This window comes from Cryptotermes secundus, unplaced genomic scaffold (assembly GCF_002891405.2).
Source record: "Cryptotermes secundus unplaced genomic scaffold, Csec_1.0 scaffold1430, whole genome shotgun sequence".
Classification (NCBI taxonomy): Eukaryota; Metazoa; Arthropoda; class Insecta; order Blattodea; family Kalotermitidae; genus Cryptotermes; species Cryptotermes secundus.
This window is the reverse complement of record NW_019736419.1, coordinates 210,757-228,984: the sequence shown is the minus strand read 5'-3', so window position 1 is coordinate 228,984 and position 18,228 is coordinate 210,757. Positions and strand designations below refer to the sequence as shown.

Sequence of the window (18,228 nt, the reverse complement as noted above, 5' to 3'; positions counted from 1 at the left end):
GTCGAGTTGAGTGGTTGGGTTTATTGTTGGTGAACGTATTTCCATTGTTGTGTTTCCGTGAGTTTGCGGTTTTGCGATGGCTGACCTGAGAGAGCAGCGTGTCTGTATAAAGTTTTGTTTCAAACTTTGGAAAACCACTGCAGAAACGCACCAAATGTTGAAGCAAGCTTTTGGTGAAAACTGTTTAGGCCAGACATAAACTTACAATTGGTATAAGCGTTTTAAAAATGGCTGAACATTGACTGATGATGACGATCGTTCGGGATGGCCATCAACAGGCAAAACACCAGAAAATGTTGCGAAAGTTAGGGATCTGACTCTGCAAGATCGTAGACTGACCATCCAAGACCTCTGTAACACCTTTGGACTAAGTTATGGTACATGTCAACGAATTTTGTCAGAGGAACTGAAAATGAAGAGGATTGCGGCGAAGTTTGTGCCACGACTGCTGCAAAATGAACAGAAGCAGCATCGCTTAGAAGTCTGCAGGGAACTTCAGCAACCGCTTCTAGAGGATCCAAACTTCTTTCGAAGGTTATCACTGGTGACGAAAGTTGGGTTTATGGCTATGACCCTGAAAGCAAGCAGCAATCATTGCTATGGAAGAGCCCTTCTTCACCTTGGCCAAAAAACGCTTGACAAGTCAAGAGCAACATTAAGTCCATGTTGATCTGTTTTTTTTTTATATTGACAGGATTGTTCATAAGGAGTTCGTCCCTCCTGGTCAGACAGTGAATAAAGAGTTCTATCGCGATGTTCTAGGGTGTTTGTGGCAGGACATGAGAAAATGTCCAGAGAAGTGGCACACAAATGACTGGGTACTTCACCATGACAATGCACGACCACATACGGCTTACATGGTTCAGGAATTTTTGGCTAAAAACAAGATGGCAGTTGTTCCCCCATCCACTGTACTCACCAGACTTAGCTCCTTGCGACTTCTTTCTCTTCCACAAGATGAAAATCAAGTTGAAGGGGCGAAGATTTGATACAGTTGAGGAAATTCAAGCAGAAACGCAGACGGTACTAAACACCCTAACAAAGAAAGACTTCCAGGATGCATTTGAAAAGTGACAGAAACACTGGGATCGGTGTATGCGCTCCCAAGGGGACTACTTTGAAGGTGATGGTGCAGAATAAGATCTAGGTAAGATGTAATAGTTTTTATTAATATATTTCGGGAACTTTTGGATTGCACCACGTATATATAGGCAGTAATTGCTCGACTGTTACTGTGATGCCTTGGTTACATATATGATTTGGCGTTCCATGTATTTTTAACCGTTTCCAGTCATCGCATTTAGAAAGATATCTGCAGCCAGGTCATCAGGGGTTTTGAAATGCCTACTGAACCAAGTGAACTGTTTTGGCCAAAAAGTTTGTGCAAGAAAGGCATAGTGATAGTCTTCAATAGCAGACACACTGAGTCATAGTCTGTCCTTCAAGGAAGAACTATTCTTGAAATGAACAGTTTTTCAGAGTATAGTAAGTTACACATGTTGCCTGTAAGTTTTCTGTAATTTGGAATTATACTGTGAACATAACAAGTGTCACATCCAGTTAATGCAATTAACCTGATACCCCACTTCTTTGTTTCTTTTGATGGGTGGATTATAAGTTTCAAAAATTATTTTGTGCTTGAAACCAAATGTTGATTAATTTATTACAGTGTTTTCACTTGGCACAAATTTTTATGAAATTGTTTTACTATATGTTTTATCACCCCATGTACTTTCTTATCTTTTTGATTGCCTGATTGCTTTATTCAGTGGCATCATTTCCCCACATACATCATCACCCATTGTCACATCTTCCTACCTACCAACATGCAAGAACACTCATTTCGCTCTCACTCTCACTTTCTAACATTTTATTGCTCGATTCTTCACTCACAGTTTTTCCTTCAGTTTCCAAATTAATCTTATCATCATAGTCAATATCGAGTTCTTTACTTAACGTATCACTACTAGATTCCTCATCCGCATCACACAAGGGATTATATCTACTTTCTCCAAACCGGATGGCTGTGGTTTAACTGAACGTAAAAGCATGCTATTAACATATGAGATGCCATAATATATAAGTGGCATTTGTTCTCAAGAAATTCAAATTATGACTTCCAGATGGCAGAAGGAAGGAGACGAAACATTCATGCATGTGTTGATATAATCTGCAGTGCCAACTAGTGATGCATGATTGAAATATGACCGCAGAAACACTACACAAACTTTGTTGATAGTATATCGACATTTGTCCACGGAAGCACAGTCACCATGTCAATTATATATCAACGTTGACAGGAAAGGGTTAATGTCAACATTAGATGGAAGTGAATAGTCAGCTGCCATTACCCTCTGTGAAAACAGCTGCAGTACTTCATTTGTTAAGAGGGTGGGTGAGCCTTAGAACCTTTTTGGACATAATGGTGGTGAGAAAATTGCAGTACCCATAGTTCTAATCAAACCCTGATTGTTCAGGCTGCAGTCAGTCACTTAAGTGATTGCATTGTCATGTTTTATGAAAGAATCTTTTTTTTTCGCTTTATGCAGGTGTGTAGCAAGCAGTTCAGCACAGAATCCAGTGCTGTACTATGGTGCTGTAGTGGCTCAAGTAGTTGCCTTTCTTCTTGCTCTGACATTTATGCTGCTGTATTATCGGTACTTCCATCCTAGTGGAACGTCAACTACTCTTAGCAAAAGCATCTCCATAACAGATCCGAACATGGATCTAGGAAAGCCAGGTCAGAGCAAACAGTTCTCTAGCCAAAGAACGCTTTAGCATACAATTTGTATTCTATTTTCATGTTATCTCCAGGATATACTATATATATATGAATGTTGGAAAGGGCATCAGGGTCATTTAGAATTGAAATTAAATTGAATTGCTTAACTGCTACCTCATGTTAACCCTTTCACTGTTATGGGCCCAAAACTTCACAAGCTCATTCAGCATATAAGTGTGAAACTTTGATTTTTTACTTTGAGAAATATTATATGGAAATCGAAGTATGAGATATCAGTATTATAAACATATAGTTTTTGATATAAAGAAATTATATATTTTAATATACAGAAATAATATATTGCATTTATGACAAATCTAAAAAATCGGGAGAATGCCAGCTGTTGGACAGCTGATGTACATTTTTCTTCATTAACAGTAGAAAGGTAAATAGCATTTAATTTTTTATGTGCAAAATAATTTTGTTCTCATAGCATGTGATCCAGTGATATATTGTCACGTGTTGGCTGTATGTGACACGACAAATAACCTCACGCCGGTCTTGGGTCTAGTGAATTTATTGCACACTTTTATCCACGCTTACACAATTCACAATTTGTGTCCCACTTACTTCTTCTGTTATAGTCACTTCCAGACTTCAACTGTCTGTAACGCCTTAAGGGGGGGCTACTAAAAATGCTAAGTGCTGCCTGCGTGGCAGGCGAGCCTTCTACCACTGTACCCCCGATGCCACCCATTGTCTTTCGTGACGACAGGTGGGGTTCAGTATCTCACTGCTGTCGCCATATGTAATGCTGCGATCGCAGTGGTGGGTAAAACACAATACTAATTCCCTTTGTCAGCCATCTTCGTTGGCTAATGGCCCACCGCTGCCACCGATTTGTTGTGCCGTAGGAGGGGCTAACGAAATGATCCTAAATTTACTCAAACGCCATCCTTTCGTTGGCTGGCCCCACCATCACTGGCACCACTTTGTGCTGGCATAGAGCGAGCGCGTAGGTTTTAACCTGTCTCTACCCATTAACTGTCACGCCCCCAAGTTGGGGGTGTCGTTACTGCTCTAACTGTTTGTTGCATCTGGCTGCTGTTGGCTGCCTGGAGTCTGTTCTGCCTACGCTTGGGCTAGGATAGCTCTGGATCGGTCGTGGAAGGGTTGAGTTTGTGGCGGGGCGAATCAAACTCTCTGTGTACATCCAACCCTAATTACACTGTCTATTTACAGTATTAACAATGCCAACTTTCAGTTGGGACTACGTAGTGTCTTTCCCTTTCTTGACAATCACTTCATTCTGATCTCCCCTTCTGGGGTGTATGATTTGAGTCTGTCTCACTCATCTTCTCCTATTTCGACTCATGAGGATATACAAGTATTAATCGTTCGATGTGAACCTTTTTACTCTCTCCCTTCATTTCACCGTTCTACCCTATCCTATCATAATACTTTACCCTTAAAATATTCTGCTCCTAAAACTATAAATACTAAAACGTAAGTATGTTTATCACAAAATCAATGGTCACATCAATGAACAACAAATATGCATGCTCCGCATACTACCAGCAAATCATGGCACACAATCTAACGTCAACCATATTTACTACACTAACAACCTCGGTCATCACTCGTTACACTATTTCTCCTATTCTACCCGAAGGGCTCGCAGGGCACACTGGAGATTGGTTTCCAACATTTCAACAAACAACAATAAAGTTTACTAACATGGCTAGTATGAGCAAACTGACTTACTTGAGATAGAGACGCAGTCGGACACCATCACTTGTAGCGCCCATGTCGAGCAGAGCCTCCAGCTGCTTGCTGAATATTACATTTTTTTTTTGAGCGATCCCTAAAAGCCTTCCTTTCCCACTTTCATATTATAAAATTGCTGATGCCGCAGATGGCAAAAGAGGGAGGTTAACTCCTCCCTTTCTTCTAAATTTTGGGGTGGTAGGTTCCCATTGGTTAACCCCCATCCGTCGCAGACGAATCCGCAGCGTCTCGTCACTGCGTATTTACTAATTTCATTTTACTCCAGTGGCCTAGTGAGGTGAGCTTCCTGCTTGTGCGATTACGCATAAATGCTGATCATGAACATTCATAACCTAGATCCCCAGTCTAGGTGTTGTCATCCTTACCCTGGTCGTTGCGACAACTCTTAGCAATTATTTAACCTAATTGCTGTAAAATGCTTTTGCAAGTCTCGTAACATTTAGGCAATGCCTTCGATTTCCAGTTGAAATTTGTGACATAACACTGTATTGACGGCTGCTGTATTTCAACTGACCCTGACACTTGTAACTGTCTCGATTACATTCATTCAGTACAACTGAACAACTCTGGTGCATTGAACCCCCTTACATAGGCCTCTCGCAGACCACACAGGAAACAGCACAGACTCCACTGTTGCGTGACATCACAGCCTAGAGGGGAGGGGTGTTTACTGAGATTCGCATAGTAAAGGGATGAGTGGGGATATGTGGCATCACTCACACTTCCTGTTGCCCTATCCAAGCATTCACAGATTGTCGCCTAGCAAGGCGGCGCCGATACAGTCTGCAACTCTCCTGTTGCACACGTGCTCCGAGGCCTCTGTGGCTCAAAAGTTCCTGGATAGAGTAAATATGCCACATTGCACCCTCCTTAGGGCTCTTTGTCCCAAATAGCCTAACGGTGCATCCCCATTCCTTTTCTTCCCGTTGTTTCCGCGGATTCCTGCTAGCAACGTCCACATTCGGTCTTGCCATTCTTCATGTGTCTTTTGTGGTGTTCATTCTACCGTATCCGCCTCCTCCTTCAAGGGTGCTCGTCCTGAGTCGCTCCGTGGTAGGGTGCAAGCTGATCCAGTTGTACTACCTGTCACTCCATGTTTTCATCATCATTCTCCATTCATGCTGGGGAGGTCGTTGTTTCTATATTACTGGTTCCTCTTCTGCTTGCAGTCTCTTTTTCTGTTTTGGAGGGGTGCAACCCCTTCACAAGGTCCAACCATGTTTTGTCATTTAAGAGGAAGCCGATACCCCCCACAGCATATTGTCTCTCACCTTCCACAACCCGCCGAACATTCTGGTTGCTCTTTTCATGAATTTCAGCATTAGCGTCCTCTTGAGAATCTTACAGAGCGGTCCTATTCTTCCCAGAGGTGATAGCTGTCTTGAGGTCCGCTCTCCAATATGGTTCGTGGTTGGGTCCTTTATTCCCGTTTTGCATTGTGGTCCTTTCCAGCGTCTATTTTCCTCTATTCGTCCTTTCCGGGTTTCTTGTTCAGAATTGACCCTGGTTGAATATTTATGAAATTTCCCTTGCACTGTGCCATACCTGCACAGCTGGTCATATTTCTGTCAGCAGCCAGTTCATGCCGTGTTCCACAATTTCCGTGGGTCAGAATTTCCCTGAAGATGTTCTTCTTACACCATGCCACTGTTGCACGGCGGGACACCTTCCTGCACCTGGCAGCCAATATCATCTGAGATCCACAGTCTCTTTGGGTCAGTTCCTTTGGCTCTCCACGTTGCCCTGCAGCTTGCATCTTGCCCTTATGCTGCTTCTTCTGTCCTTTGAGTGGTTTCACTACAGCATTTTCCTTGGGGGCTTCTTGATGCTTTGCCACCTTAGGTTTCCTGTCCAGTGAGGTTGGTTGTTTTTTTTTTCTAGATGCACCTCCATCGTTTCTCGGCAGGACATCGTCTCTTTTCGAGCAATCAATATTGTTTCTTCATGGCTGGCGTGCATCCTCTTGTCTCGTGTGGATTTCATACTTGCTTGGATGGCTTCCATTTCTGGGGACATCTTGCCAGGCCTTAAATTAAAAAAAAAATCGCTAAGTGGGGCTTTGGCGTGGCTTGAATGCCAGGCCTTCACATCAGTGTCCATTTTTTCTCGCCAGGCTCCTCTGCCTGCATTCGCCTTCGCTTGGTTACTTCTCGTTTCTTTCAGCAGGAGTTCCACCAACTGTTTTCTTTTTTTTTGGGATGATGACACTTGATGCAATCATAAATTCAATTATTCATCCTAGATTGAGACGTGTTTAAGTTCGAATCTCACTTCTGTAACACCAGTTGGCACATGTCAACCGTGTGATCCGACATATAACTTCACCTGGTCTTGGATCTAGCGAATTTATTGCACATTTTTATCCACACTTACACAATTCACAATTTAAGTGTCCCACTTCTTCTGCTATAGTCACTTCCAGACTTCAACTGTCTTCAGCGACTGCTATATTTCAACTGAAACTGACGCTTATAACTCTCTCAATTACATTCACTCAGTACAACTGAACAACTCTGGTGCATTGAACCCCCTTACATAGGCCTCTCGCAGACCACACAGGAAACAGCACAGACTCCACTGTTGCGTGACGTCACAGCCGAGTGGGGAGGGGTGTTTACTGTCGCATAGTAAAGGGATGAGTGAGGATATGTGGCATCACTTGCACTTCCTGTTGCACTATCCAAGCATTCACAGAGTTGTCACCTAGCAACGCGCTGATGCAATCTGCCACTCTCCCGTTGCACTGTGATTGATGCTAGTAAGGAAGTTTACTAGAAGGAAACACAGAGAAAACTACTTATATGTTTCTGTTTTGTCACCAGAATGCAGGACAGAATCATGACAGATATAGCAAATCGATCCTTTGATGTGACACAGTTCATATATTTGGGAACAACAGTAACAAATCAAAATTAATTCAGGAGGAAATTAAGAGGTGATTGAATTTGGGCAATGCTTACTACCATTCAGTGCAGAACCTTTGGTCCTCTCATCTGCTGTCTGAAAACATAAAATTTAGAGTATGCACAACTATAATTTTGCCTGTGGTTCTGTGTGGTTGTGAAACTAAGTCTCTGACATTAAGGGAAGAACATAGGGTGTTTGAGAATATTTGGACTGAAGAGAGATGAGGTGATGGGAGATTGGAGGAAACTGTATAATGAGGAGCTTCATAACTTGTACTTTTCTCCAAGTATAATTAGAATGATCAAGTCAAGGAGGATTTGGTTGGCAGGACGGGTAGAATGACTGGGGGTGAAAATGAATGCATATAGGATTTTGGTGGGAAAGCCAGAAGGAAAGAGACCACTAGGAAGACCTAGATGTAAGTGGGATAACAATATTAAGATTGATCCAAGAGTAATAGGGTGGGGCGGTATGAACTGGATTGATGTTGCTCAATAAAGGGGACAATGGAGGGCTCTTGTGAACAAGGTAATGTACCTTTGAATTCCATAAAATATTTTGCACAACTGGCAGCTTTTGAAGAAGGGCACATCTCCATAGAGTTAATTAATTAGTTACTGGCCTCTGTAAAGCCAACATAGGCCGGGCAACTGTATTTTTAGTCTTGGTCTAAATGTGTTACAAATGTAGTATATCAAGTGTCACGTAACTTCAAACAAGGCCAAGAGTAACCTTGAATGTGCAGAAGAAAAATTTCAGACAAGGGGGTGGGTTCGAAGGTGTGAGAAGTGACGGGCGGCCAGTTGTTTGTAAGGCAGCCTCGAAGCAGGTTGTACTTACGATTTTTCTCTCATGTGTTTAACCTTTAAGTGACGGCCCTTTAAATTCCGGTAATGGCAGCGGGACGTATTTGATTTAAATACCCACAATTTTAAAGCAATAAAAACTGTAATCATTTCCTAAAATTGCTGTGATTTCTACAATTTTTGTGATAAACGAACCAAATAAACGCTGTTTTTTTCTAGGAAGAATGTAGAATCAGATATTGTAATTTACAGACTTTGTAAAATGTGTAAAAAATTTTAGACTGATTCCAAGTAAAAATTTCCCAAATTTGTCGTCTCTCTACAAGAATTCAGAGTTCTTGGAACGAAGAATGCAGTATGTAGATGTTGCAACACAGCAGCGGATGGTTTATGTAGCCATGTTTAGTCTTGCATGTCTCGAAAGATTATACACGTACGTCATTTCGGTATGCAGAGATGTGGGGTGAGTATCTATTAGTATACAAGAACCCTGATTGTTTATTATCGCTTGTCGCAACAAACAAGCTCTCTGTTCTCACTCTGCTGGAAGTAGATTATAAGTACTTTCATGGTTAGCATCCTAATACTGCCAAGCAGTATCAAAAGCGTGAACCAACCATTGCGCTGTCTTGTTAGGAAGACGCTGACATATTTCAACTCATAAACGACTCCGAATCAGATTGTTGTACATTCAATTCTGAGAGTGGCATTGAGGAAAGTGAATCAGAGATTGATTTCGACGAAGACCCATCATCTTGGTCGGCAACCTGGGGACCACCACACCAGCATGGCAAGAGGAGTGTGAATAATTATTCAGGTGGAGCTGTGGGCAAACTGTGGCAAACAGTTATAGCATCTGTCGTCGAACCTGGAAATGGACAAATAAACTATTTTTCCATCTCCTGGATCTGAACAGTTACATCCTGTTGTCACACAGAGAATTTCGTCTCGCTCTTGTGCGGAACATGTTGGAAGGGGTCCACCTCGCCATCAACGGCCCAGGGCTCGAACCCCTGCCATTTTATCGGAGATATCTCGATTATAGGAGGCCAAACCACATCGCTGGCCAACTTCCTCTACTTCGCAATTGAGGTGTCATGTGTGCTTTTCGCATGGGAAATGAAGAACCGTCTAGACAAAGTGCGTGAAGTGCGACGTTGGACTCTGGATTTCCGGATGTTTCCAAGATTTCCACACGAAGCCAACTTCCGTCAGACAACGCAGGTGGGAAGAGAGACAACTTATAAAGCTGGTGACCAAAAATCATGTAAGTAGAAAAAGAATTTATAACTTAAAATTAGATTTTAAAAAGCCGGCCGCACGCGTGGACTGCGCGATGACATATGGCGTCATTCGTCCCCTTGACTTTATTTTCATGACGCCATATGGTGTCGCTCGGCTCTTAAAGGTTAAAAACGTCAGTTTCCTTGTGTGCTAAATCGTACATAATGAGTAAGAAATTAGGTCAGGGTATAAGTCTACACTCACAGACAAAGCAAGTAATTGCAAATGTATATAATTACTTAATGTTTTTCTTTGCATGAGGAGTGACAATATATTTGTAATATTGTAATATGCTCTTCAAAAAGAGAATAGGGTGGTTTCAGTGAAACACGAGGGGTCAGTGAATGTGGAAGAGCGAGTATTAAGAAACTCCTCCCACCACAAGCTATGCGCGGCATTCGACTAGGAATGCGGGGCCTTGTTCAAAGTTACGTGACACTGTCTATAACATCATTTATTTTCACACATAAATTGTAGAAAACAAATTAAATAATGAGCAACATTTATTTGGGATAATGTCATTTAACCATTAATTTTTTTAACAATTTTATGCCCTACAGCAGTGTTTGTATGAAGTATATTATGAAACATGGTTGAGTGAATTCTGTGACTAGTCTGTTATGGGTTTATTTATGGAGCCCTGATGGTGTAGATGATGTAAAGTCTTACTGCATCGCATTTACCAGTGAATGACAAGTCATATAGACAAATAAGATCTAGAAGTTTGTGATGATGGCACATCAGTACAAATATTATGTTTTTGGACATTATCCCTTGCCATATTTATTTTTCAAAACACAACTTTTCAGAGACTGGATTCTGTCTTTGTCTTCAGGTAAAGCCTCCTCAGTTGGGCCCAAATGATAGAGCTAGCCTGGAGATAGGTGCATAATATTTGTACTCAAGTAGACAAGTTCCTAAGGTGTGAGCACAACAACAATTCAAAAGATAACCTCCAAGCATTTACAGACATGCGGCAAGTCTTTTCTTTATGGTGCTCCTATATGTCTGATTTTTATTCAGATGTGCCAAGATTTAGATGAAAGTTCAGCCATTGATTTAGTTCTCTGTTGTTAGGTGCAAACATGACTTCTGCTGTACATAAAGTTATACTGTGAAAATGTAGGGTTAATAAGTCCTAAATGTGGGATGCGAGTGCATTGCAATGTCACGATGTAACAAATCATAGTTCTTATGTTTCAGATTCCTTTTTGATACTCCAAGGCAATTGCATATAACATGACTGGCATTGCTTTGTAACTGATTTTGCAGTGTTCCCAAATTGATACATTTTAATGGTTTATATGGTGTAATATAAAAAACAAATTATTTTGTGGCTGTGCCTTTCTGCTACATGCGATCACAGTGTTTTATCCTGAGGGACTGGCCAGTCCTACAGGTTTTATTTCCTGAGTGGCTTGGAAATGATGTTAATTGAGGGTAAGCCTGGGTACACAAGCTTATAGGTTGATGCCTGCTCGAACACACAAGATATACAGATCTGATTTTATTGAATATGGATGTTGAATAAGATGTTTAAAAATTTAATGGCATTGAATACTGAGAAAGCAGTTTTCCTGCTCTTGTAGAGTTACGTAAATGTCCATTGTACTCCATTGCCATGCTCTGTGATGTCAGTGATGGCTTTTTTTTATGCAGTTTGATGTAACAAGTCAGTGAATTTTGTTTCTAGATTCTTTCATCCATTTCAACCCTTTCTCTGTCAGAGTCCACCATCACCAAACCTTGGCCATTCTCACCCTTACCCTGTGAAGATGCAAGTGAAAACTTAGCCAATTTGACCCTTGCCATTGCTGCTTGTTTGAACTCTTGACAAAATAACATTCCATAAGTAAATTGGTTGGTAGCTGCCTGTCTTGTTTCAACAGTGTGATGATGAAACATTCTTGCAAGTATTGGTATTTCTTGAAACAAAGTTTAATGCAGTGTCTCAAAGAATATTTCTTTACGGAAAAACTACACATTCACTTTGATGCTGTTGATATTGTCACATAGTATTTAGTGACTAGGCACAGAATTTGGATTGATCATTGGATTTATTGAATTGTATACCTCATAATTACATTTACTAATGTAGCACTGTTGCTAGTTTATGCAGTTTACAGTTCACTATGGCATACACTAAGTCTTCTCAGTTTGTCTTCACTAGTGGTTGCCTGGTAATGGCCCCCAACACCATAGATTCCTCAGCTTGTGTGTTCACATCCTTAGTGGCTGGTGACTGTCTCACTCAGCTGGCTTGGGTTCCTCAATGTATGGCCTTGGAGTGGACCCAGCAGAAAGCACGGCTTCCAGCATGTCTTCAATTGTGTGTGTATTCATTTTTGTGGTCATCTGATTTGGATGCTGTGGCAGCATGTTTACTCTGCCATCCCTTGCAGTGGCAGTCTCTTCTAGCTCCACTATTCTGGCCTTTTCAGCCATCGTGTTACATTATGGCAGTATTCACTTAGACACTTCATAGAAAAATTACAGAGGATTGTTTTACTGTATAGAACTTATTATTTAATTTCTGATGGGGTGTGTGCATCCAGGTTAGTCAAAATTTCACCAACATTTTGGGCTGGTCATTGAAAATTTCGCAATTTGTGGTTTCAGTTTCTCCTGGAGCACCTGTCTGAAAAATCATAACTTATTTACCTCAGGTGAAATGTTTTGAATGTAATCATATAACATACTACAAACTTTGGTTAGTCTTCGTTTGGCTACTGCAGTGGTCGGCGAACCGGGGTAAAAATGAAATTCTTGGGGGTAATGAGGACTCAATAGACATAAATGAAATTATATAAAAAACGTGTTCCTTGTTATGACAGAAATTTTTCTTCCGGCATATAACCATCCATAACAACGGCTGCTACGGAAATTGTTTAAGAGTCTATCATGGCAGCGTGACGTCATCACTAAACACTTCTATAGATAAACGCGCCCAGCATGTTGTGGACGTTAGCATTAGTTGTGGCTCGGCAGCCAGCAGAAGCACACGTCTTGTATACATCATTTTGGCCTAGTCACCTATTTTTAATCTTATGCTCAAAAACTTCGACGATCAAGGTAAGATAGTGTCTTGTTAGCAAGGATTTACTATCAATAAATTGATTCATTCATTATTTAATAAGCAAGCGAAATGAAGTTTTTTATTAAACCGACGCACTATCATTTATGTGCAGTAGTAGCAGTTTGATCTTGTCACACTGAATCGGTAATTTCGTGTTATAGTACATGTGCAGCTAACTGCCTGAGCTATGGTGCGGCCTCCAGTACTGACTTACACATATTGTACATGCGGAGGTTTCCTCCACATTACGCGTGTCCTCGTGTAACTATAAGAAACGCGTGTGCTGAAGGGTTAAAACTTTTTGAATCACTGTCTTTTTTTTACCCCTCAAATGACATCAACTAGAAAACGAATATACCAGAAGAGTTCCTCAATTATGAGTTTACACAAATAGAAGACAAAGGAATAATGAAACCACAGTGTGTTGTCTGTGTGAAAGTAGTGACTACAGAATCTTTCAAAAAGAGTCAGTTGAAGAAACACTTGAATAATTTGCACCGACACCTGTCTTCCAAACCGCGGGAATACTTTGTAAATTTGGAAATGTCTGTCAAAAACAAAGACTGAACAGCAATTTGAGAAGTACATTCAGCATCAAAAGCCAGCTTTCAAGTGGCCTGGTTGATTGCCTGAAACAAGAAACCACATTCTATTGGTGAGCAATTGGTTAAACCAGCAGCTTTGAAAATGGCAGAGATTATGTGTGGTCAGAAAGAAGCTGCAAAACTAAATTCAGTGCCCTTGCCTGCAAAAGTTGTGAAAGAAAGAATTTCTATTTTAGCAGAAAATGTGAGGGAACAAGTTATTTCTTCAATAGAAGAGAGTAAATGCTTTGCTATTCAGCTTGATGGAACTACAGATGTCAGCAGTAATTCGCAGCTGATGGTGTATGTTCGCTACAAAGGTTTACATGCAATTGAAGAGGAGTTGTTGTTTTGTTCTCCCCTCAAGTTGTGATCTTGTGGAATTGATGTCTTCAGTAAAATTAATGAATGCTTTAATAACGCTAATTTAAAGTGGGAAGACTGCATTGCTTTGTCTGTTGATGGAGCTCCAGCTATGTTGGGTCATGTTAGTGGTTTTTCGGCTTTGGCGAGAGAGAAAAATCCAAAAATTGAAGTTAACCACTGTATGATCCATCGCCAGGCACTGCTTGTGAAACGTTTGGAACCTGCACTGGAAGCAGTCATGCATGATGTTATCAACGTTGTCAATGTCATCAAAGGACATGCACTAAACATGCGACTTTCGTGAATTATGTACAGATGGGGAGGCTGAATATACAGACCTACTTTATCATACAGAAGTGAGGTGGCTGTCACGTGGAAATGTTCTGAACTGAGTGTGGGTTCTCAAAACTGAACTTGAAATTTTTATGGTTGATCAAAAGCATGTTCTCGCAGATAAGTTTACAAACTCCTCGTGGGTTGCACATCTCACATATTTAGCTGAAATTTTTGAGTATGTGAATGCATTGAACAAAGAATTGCAAGGAAAAAACATCAATATAATTTCAGCCAGAGAAAAGATTTCAGCGTTTGGATCAAAGCTTTTATATTGGAGACAGAAAGCAGAACAAAACAAGATTGCTGCCTTTTCAAGGTTGGCTTTGTTTTTGGAAGATTGTGAAAATATTACTTTTGATGACATCAAGGACACAGTTATAAGGCAATTTACCAAACTCAAAAAGCGGTTCGATGATTACTTTAGAGATCTTGATTCGCATAATGTCAGTTGGGTTGTAGATCCCTTTAAATGTGAAATTGCTGATGTACCAGAAGAGCCTCAAGGTTTGGCAGAGACACTTCTTGAACTTCAATCCAATAATGAAGCACATATTGAATTTGAAAACAAAGCAGATCTGTCATATTTTTGGATGTCAAGAGCTGCAAATTCTTTCAAAATGGCACATGAGGAGTCAGTCAAAAAGTTGCTGCCCTTTGCAACAACCTACCTTTGCGAACAAGGATTTTCCACTCTACTAAACATAAAAACAAAGCAGAGAAATCGATTGGACCCCGAAGACAGTATGCAAATTGCTCTGACATCAAAATGTCCCAATTTTGATGTTATTGTATCAAAAATGAAACAACATCATTTCTCCAAAACCTGAATTGAAAAAATTTTCTAAGAAATATTTTGTTTCATAATGAGGATATTAATTTACTTGTATTTTATCGCATTTATTTTATAATTTTTATATTTATAATTGTATTCTCCATATTCAATAAACTTTTTGAATTTGAATAATCTATGATTTTCTCTCTTTCAAATCAAGGGGGTAACGTCGGCGTAAATAAATATATTTTGGGGTAATAAGTAAAAAAGTTCCCCGACTCCTGGGCTACTGCGTCATGGTACAGAAAAAACTGGGGCCCTATAGTCCTCAGATTATTGATGCTGGATGCTGGATTAGGATGCTGGAGGAATAAAAGCATGTAGACTGAACAGAAGTCTGTTAGTTGGTTGTGTTGGACATTGAGAATGAAATTGAAGTCCACTGTAGTAAGGCGACTGGATTTTTCAGCCTCAGATTTGGGACACCTCATAAATGTTGAGGAGGGGTGTAAAATTAGGCCATTGAAAAGTTTAATTTGTATAGTCATATGAAAAATAGTTCATCTACAATGAAAGTCTATTATATACAGTAAAAGGAGAAACTACTGCTAAGATCAAACTGTTATCATCCTTTAAAAATAAGAAGAATCAAAGCTGTTGTATTTTTCAGAATTTTGAATTTTCTTAAGGAGATCTTTCCGTGTGAGAGCACTTTAAACAACCCAAACAGGTTTCATCATAGTTTACTTTGGTCACTAACATTGCCTTCAGAGTGTCCACACCAAGCTGAGTTTTGTTGCTGGTCCAAATGGTATTCATGAAGGAAAATACCCTTTTAGTTGCTGAACTGGTTACAGGAAGGCAGAAAAGGAGCTCTGCTTACTTAGGTACTTTGAGAAAGGAACATGGTTTTTGTTGAAGTGAGAGACCATTTAAACCTGCCTTTGAGATGACACAGTTTCGTTTTCTGTCCACTGGGAAACTTTTTCTTTGGTTACAAACTGCTTCACACAGACACACTCATCATACATTTCAGTTTTGGCTGACTGAACAGACGGTACAGTTTTAGTCACAAGAAATTCTCTCAGTGTCTGCCCTTTATATTCAGGTCAAAGAATAAGCCATGCAAGCAACCAGCTATGTTATTTCATGCTGGTGTCTTGTGCTTGGCTTATTCGACCCTGTAGATGGAGGCGACATGTTCAACCAAATGGTCTGTTGACTTTCAGCTGACTTCACAGCATTATATCCTAGAAGAAAGAACTCTTCATCCTTCACTTTACTCCAAGGGAGGACGGTATAAGCTATTTTTGATTGGCCATCAGACTCCTTGTGGCACTCCAGGAAGCTGGCCATCAGACTCCTTGTGGCACTCCAGGAAGCCATCCATTCCTGCAAGAGACTTCTTGCATTGGTCCTTGGAGCTGTTGTGGGTGGGGCTACAGTCAGCACTGTCTTTCCATTCCTAATGGTATCCAGCCTCCATTTCATATAAAGTGGGTCCTGTGTCTTCTTCAGTCATCTCTTCTCATGGTTATTGGTTTCCAGGCTTCTACAGATACAGGTGGATTGGCCCGCACCTTCTTGATGTTTGCTAGTGCCTTGATTTGTTAGCAGTGAGTACACTCTTCCCAGCACAGTATTCGAGATAGAGCATTGGGATTGTATATCTGGCCTTGACAGTGCTCGGTGGTGGTGATGTATTCTTGGGGGCTCTGCATCCAGTACGTCCGCTTACCCTCGAGATTCTTGAAACAAGTGAGCCAAGTTAGCATGGGGTGGTTAACTTAACGTCCATATATTTATTGTCTATCAATATTGCAACACTTGTTTTTCACCACTTAATCCTAATTTTAGTTTAACATTTTACACTTTGACACAACATGTTTCGGCCCCAAACGGCCATCTTCAGGTGTCTTGATATGTGACAAATATTTTATTAAAACTGCTACACTGTGTTAGTCCGTGTTAAAATCACACACTATAGTTCTCTTTTCAAGGTAAAACAAGATAAAATTCATTAAAATTTCTATTAAACCCATGTTATTTTGGTGCATTCAGTTTCACCTAACAAGAGATGTTGTCCATTGCTCATAAATATATGCCTGTCCCAGGTGTTTTGTTCTGGCAGCTTGCCCATCACGTTTGTAGCATGCTTTTCAGTTATGTCTGCAATATGCCCCTGGTTTGCGTGTTTCCTTCACAGTGTGGGGTGCTGTCTTGACTAGACTAGACTAGACTAGTAAAGTAGACACAGTCAGTCTCCAGAGATAGGGACTTCCTCTGTTGAGGAGAATACTTGGACCGAAGAGGGACAGAGTGATAAGAGGATGAGAAAAACTGCATAATGAGGAGCGTCATTAGTTATACTCTTCATCAAGTATAACTATAATGATAAAGTCAAGGAGGATGAGATGGTCAGGGCATGTAGCACACTGGGGGGAGAAGAGAAATGCATAAAGGATTTTGGTGGGCAAACCAGTATGAAAGAAACCACTAGGAAGACCTAGATGTAGGTGGGAGGGTAATATTAAGATTGGTCTTAGAGAGATAGGATGGGGCAGTATGGACTGGATCGATCTGGGTCAGGATAGGGACAACCTTCAGGTTCCATACGGTGTTAGTAAATTCTTGAGTGGCTGACTGACCAGCAGCTTCTCAAGAAGGTCTCAGCTCCATGGAGTTAGTTATTATGTAAGTATTAAAATTAGTTAAATAATGTAATTGTGTGTATGACTCACAAAAGAAGGATCTCCAGTGTGGAATACTCATGACTCAGAAGTAAGGAGAAGCATAATCTACAGATACAAATCCATAAAACCAAACAGATGCAAAATATGAGGACAAAAGAAATCAAAATGAGGACAGATTCATTAATATAGTGTCACCAAATGTGACTCACCTTGACTACAATCTATGATCCCCATATTATGTAAGATTCAAGACTGATTTCAGAGACTGGACCATCAGTAAGTCATCACTAGGGCCCGGATTTCTATGACATGTCATATTTTTTTCCTAGGGATTATTCCTATTTTTAAATGTAATTATGCATGTTTCCAGTCATTCTTATTGAAATTATGTCGTTTTTATTGTGCATATGAATGCATATTTTACAGTTGTATTGGTTTTACAGCATATTTTGGCATAATTTTGAAATAAGGTCATATTTTTGTCATTTTGAAAACAATTCTTTGATATAATGTAAAATTTCGGCTCCATAATGTTTAGTATTACAAAATAAATTTCAGGCTTCTCTGTTGCTTCAATGTGGAATAGAGTTCAAGTGCATGAAGTTCATATTAAAAACCATATGTTTTACTGGACTGTACTTGCAGTTACAAAGGCGAAAATTTGTGAAATGCAGCATTTACGACCTGGCAAGCTGGCTTTTCCCAGCTGAGGCAGGAGAGAGGCAAGTGTAACGGGTATTCTCCTATTGTACTCTGTCTTACTATAAGGTATATACATCACATTCTTTCTTGGAGGGCTTAGAAGTATTCTATTTATATATGTGGAGGGCGTTATAAGACTTCAGTTTGACTTTACAATGCCTAAAGTGAGTACATGTAGTTCAAGGAGCGCGC

General features: G+C 40.3%; 1 protein-coding gene across 2 annotated transcripts in view; it reads left to right on the top strand.

The window, feature by feature from the left end:
* LOC111869955 (XK-related protein 4) overlaps positions 1–16,473 on the top strand; it is a 29,933-nt gene extending 13,460 nt beyond the window's left edge. Inside the window, exons 6-7 of one of the 2 annotated variants that reach the window (XM_033753612.1) lie at positions 2,550–2,740; positions 16,190–16,473. In XM_033753612.1, coding sequence (XP_033609503.1) covers positions 2,550–2,740; positions 16,190–16,239 — 241 coding nt within the window. In that variant the 3' untranslated portion in view covers positions 16,240–16,473. Of the gene's footprint in view, positions 1–2,549; positions 2,741–10,710; positions 11,490–16,189 lie in introns of those variants that run through there. The other variant, XM_033753613.1, reaches the window with a different exon arrangement.
* The last annotated feature ends 1,755 nt before the right edge of the window (positions 16,474–18,228 follow it).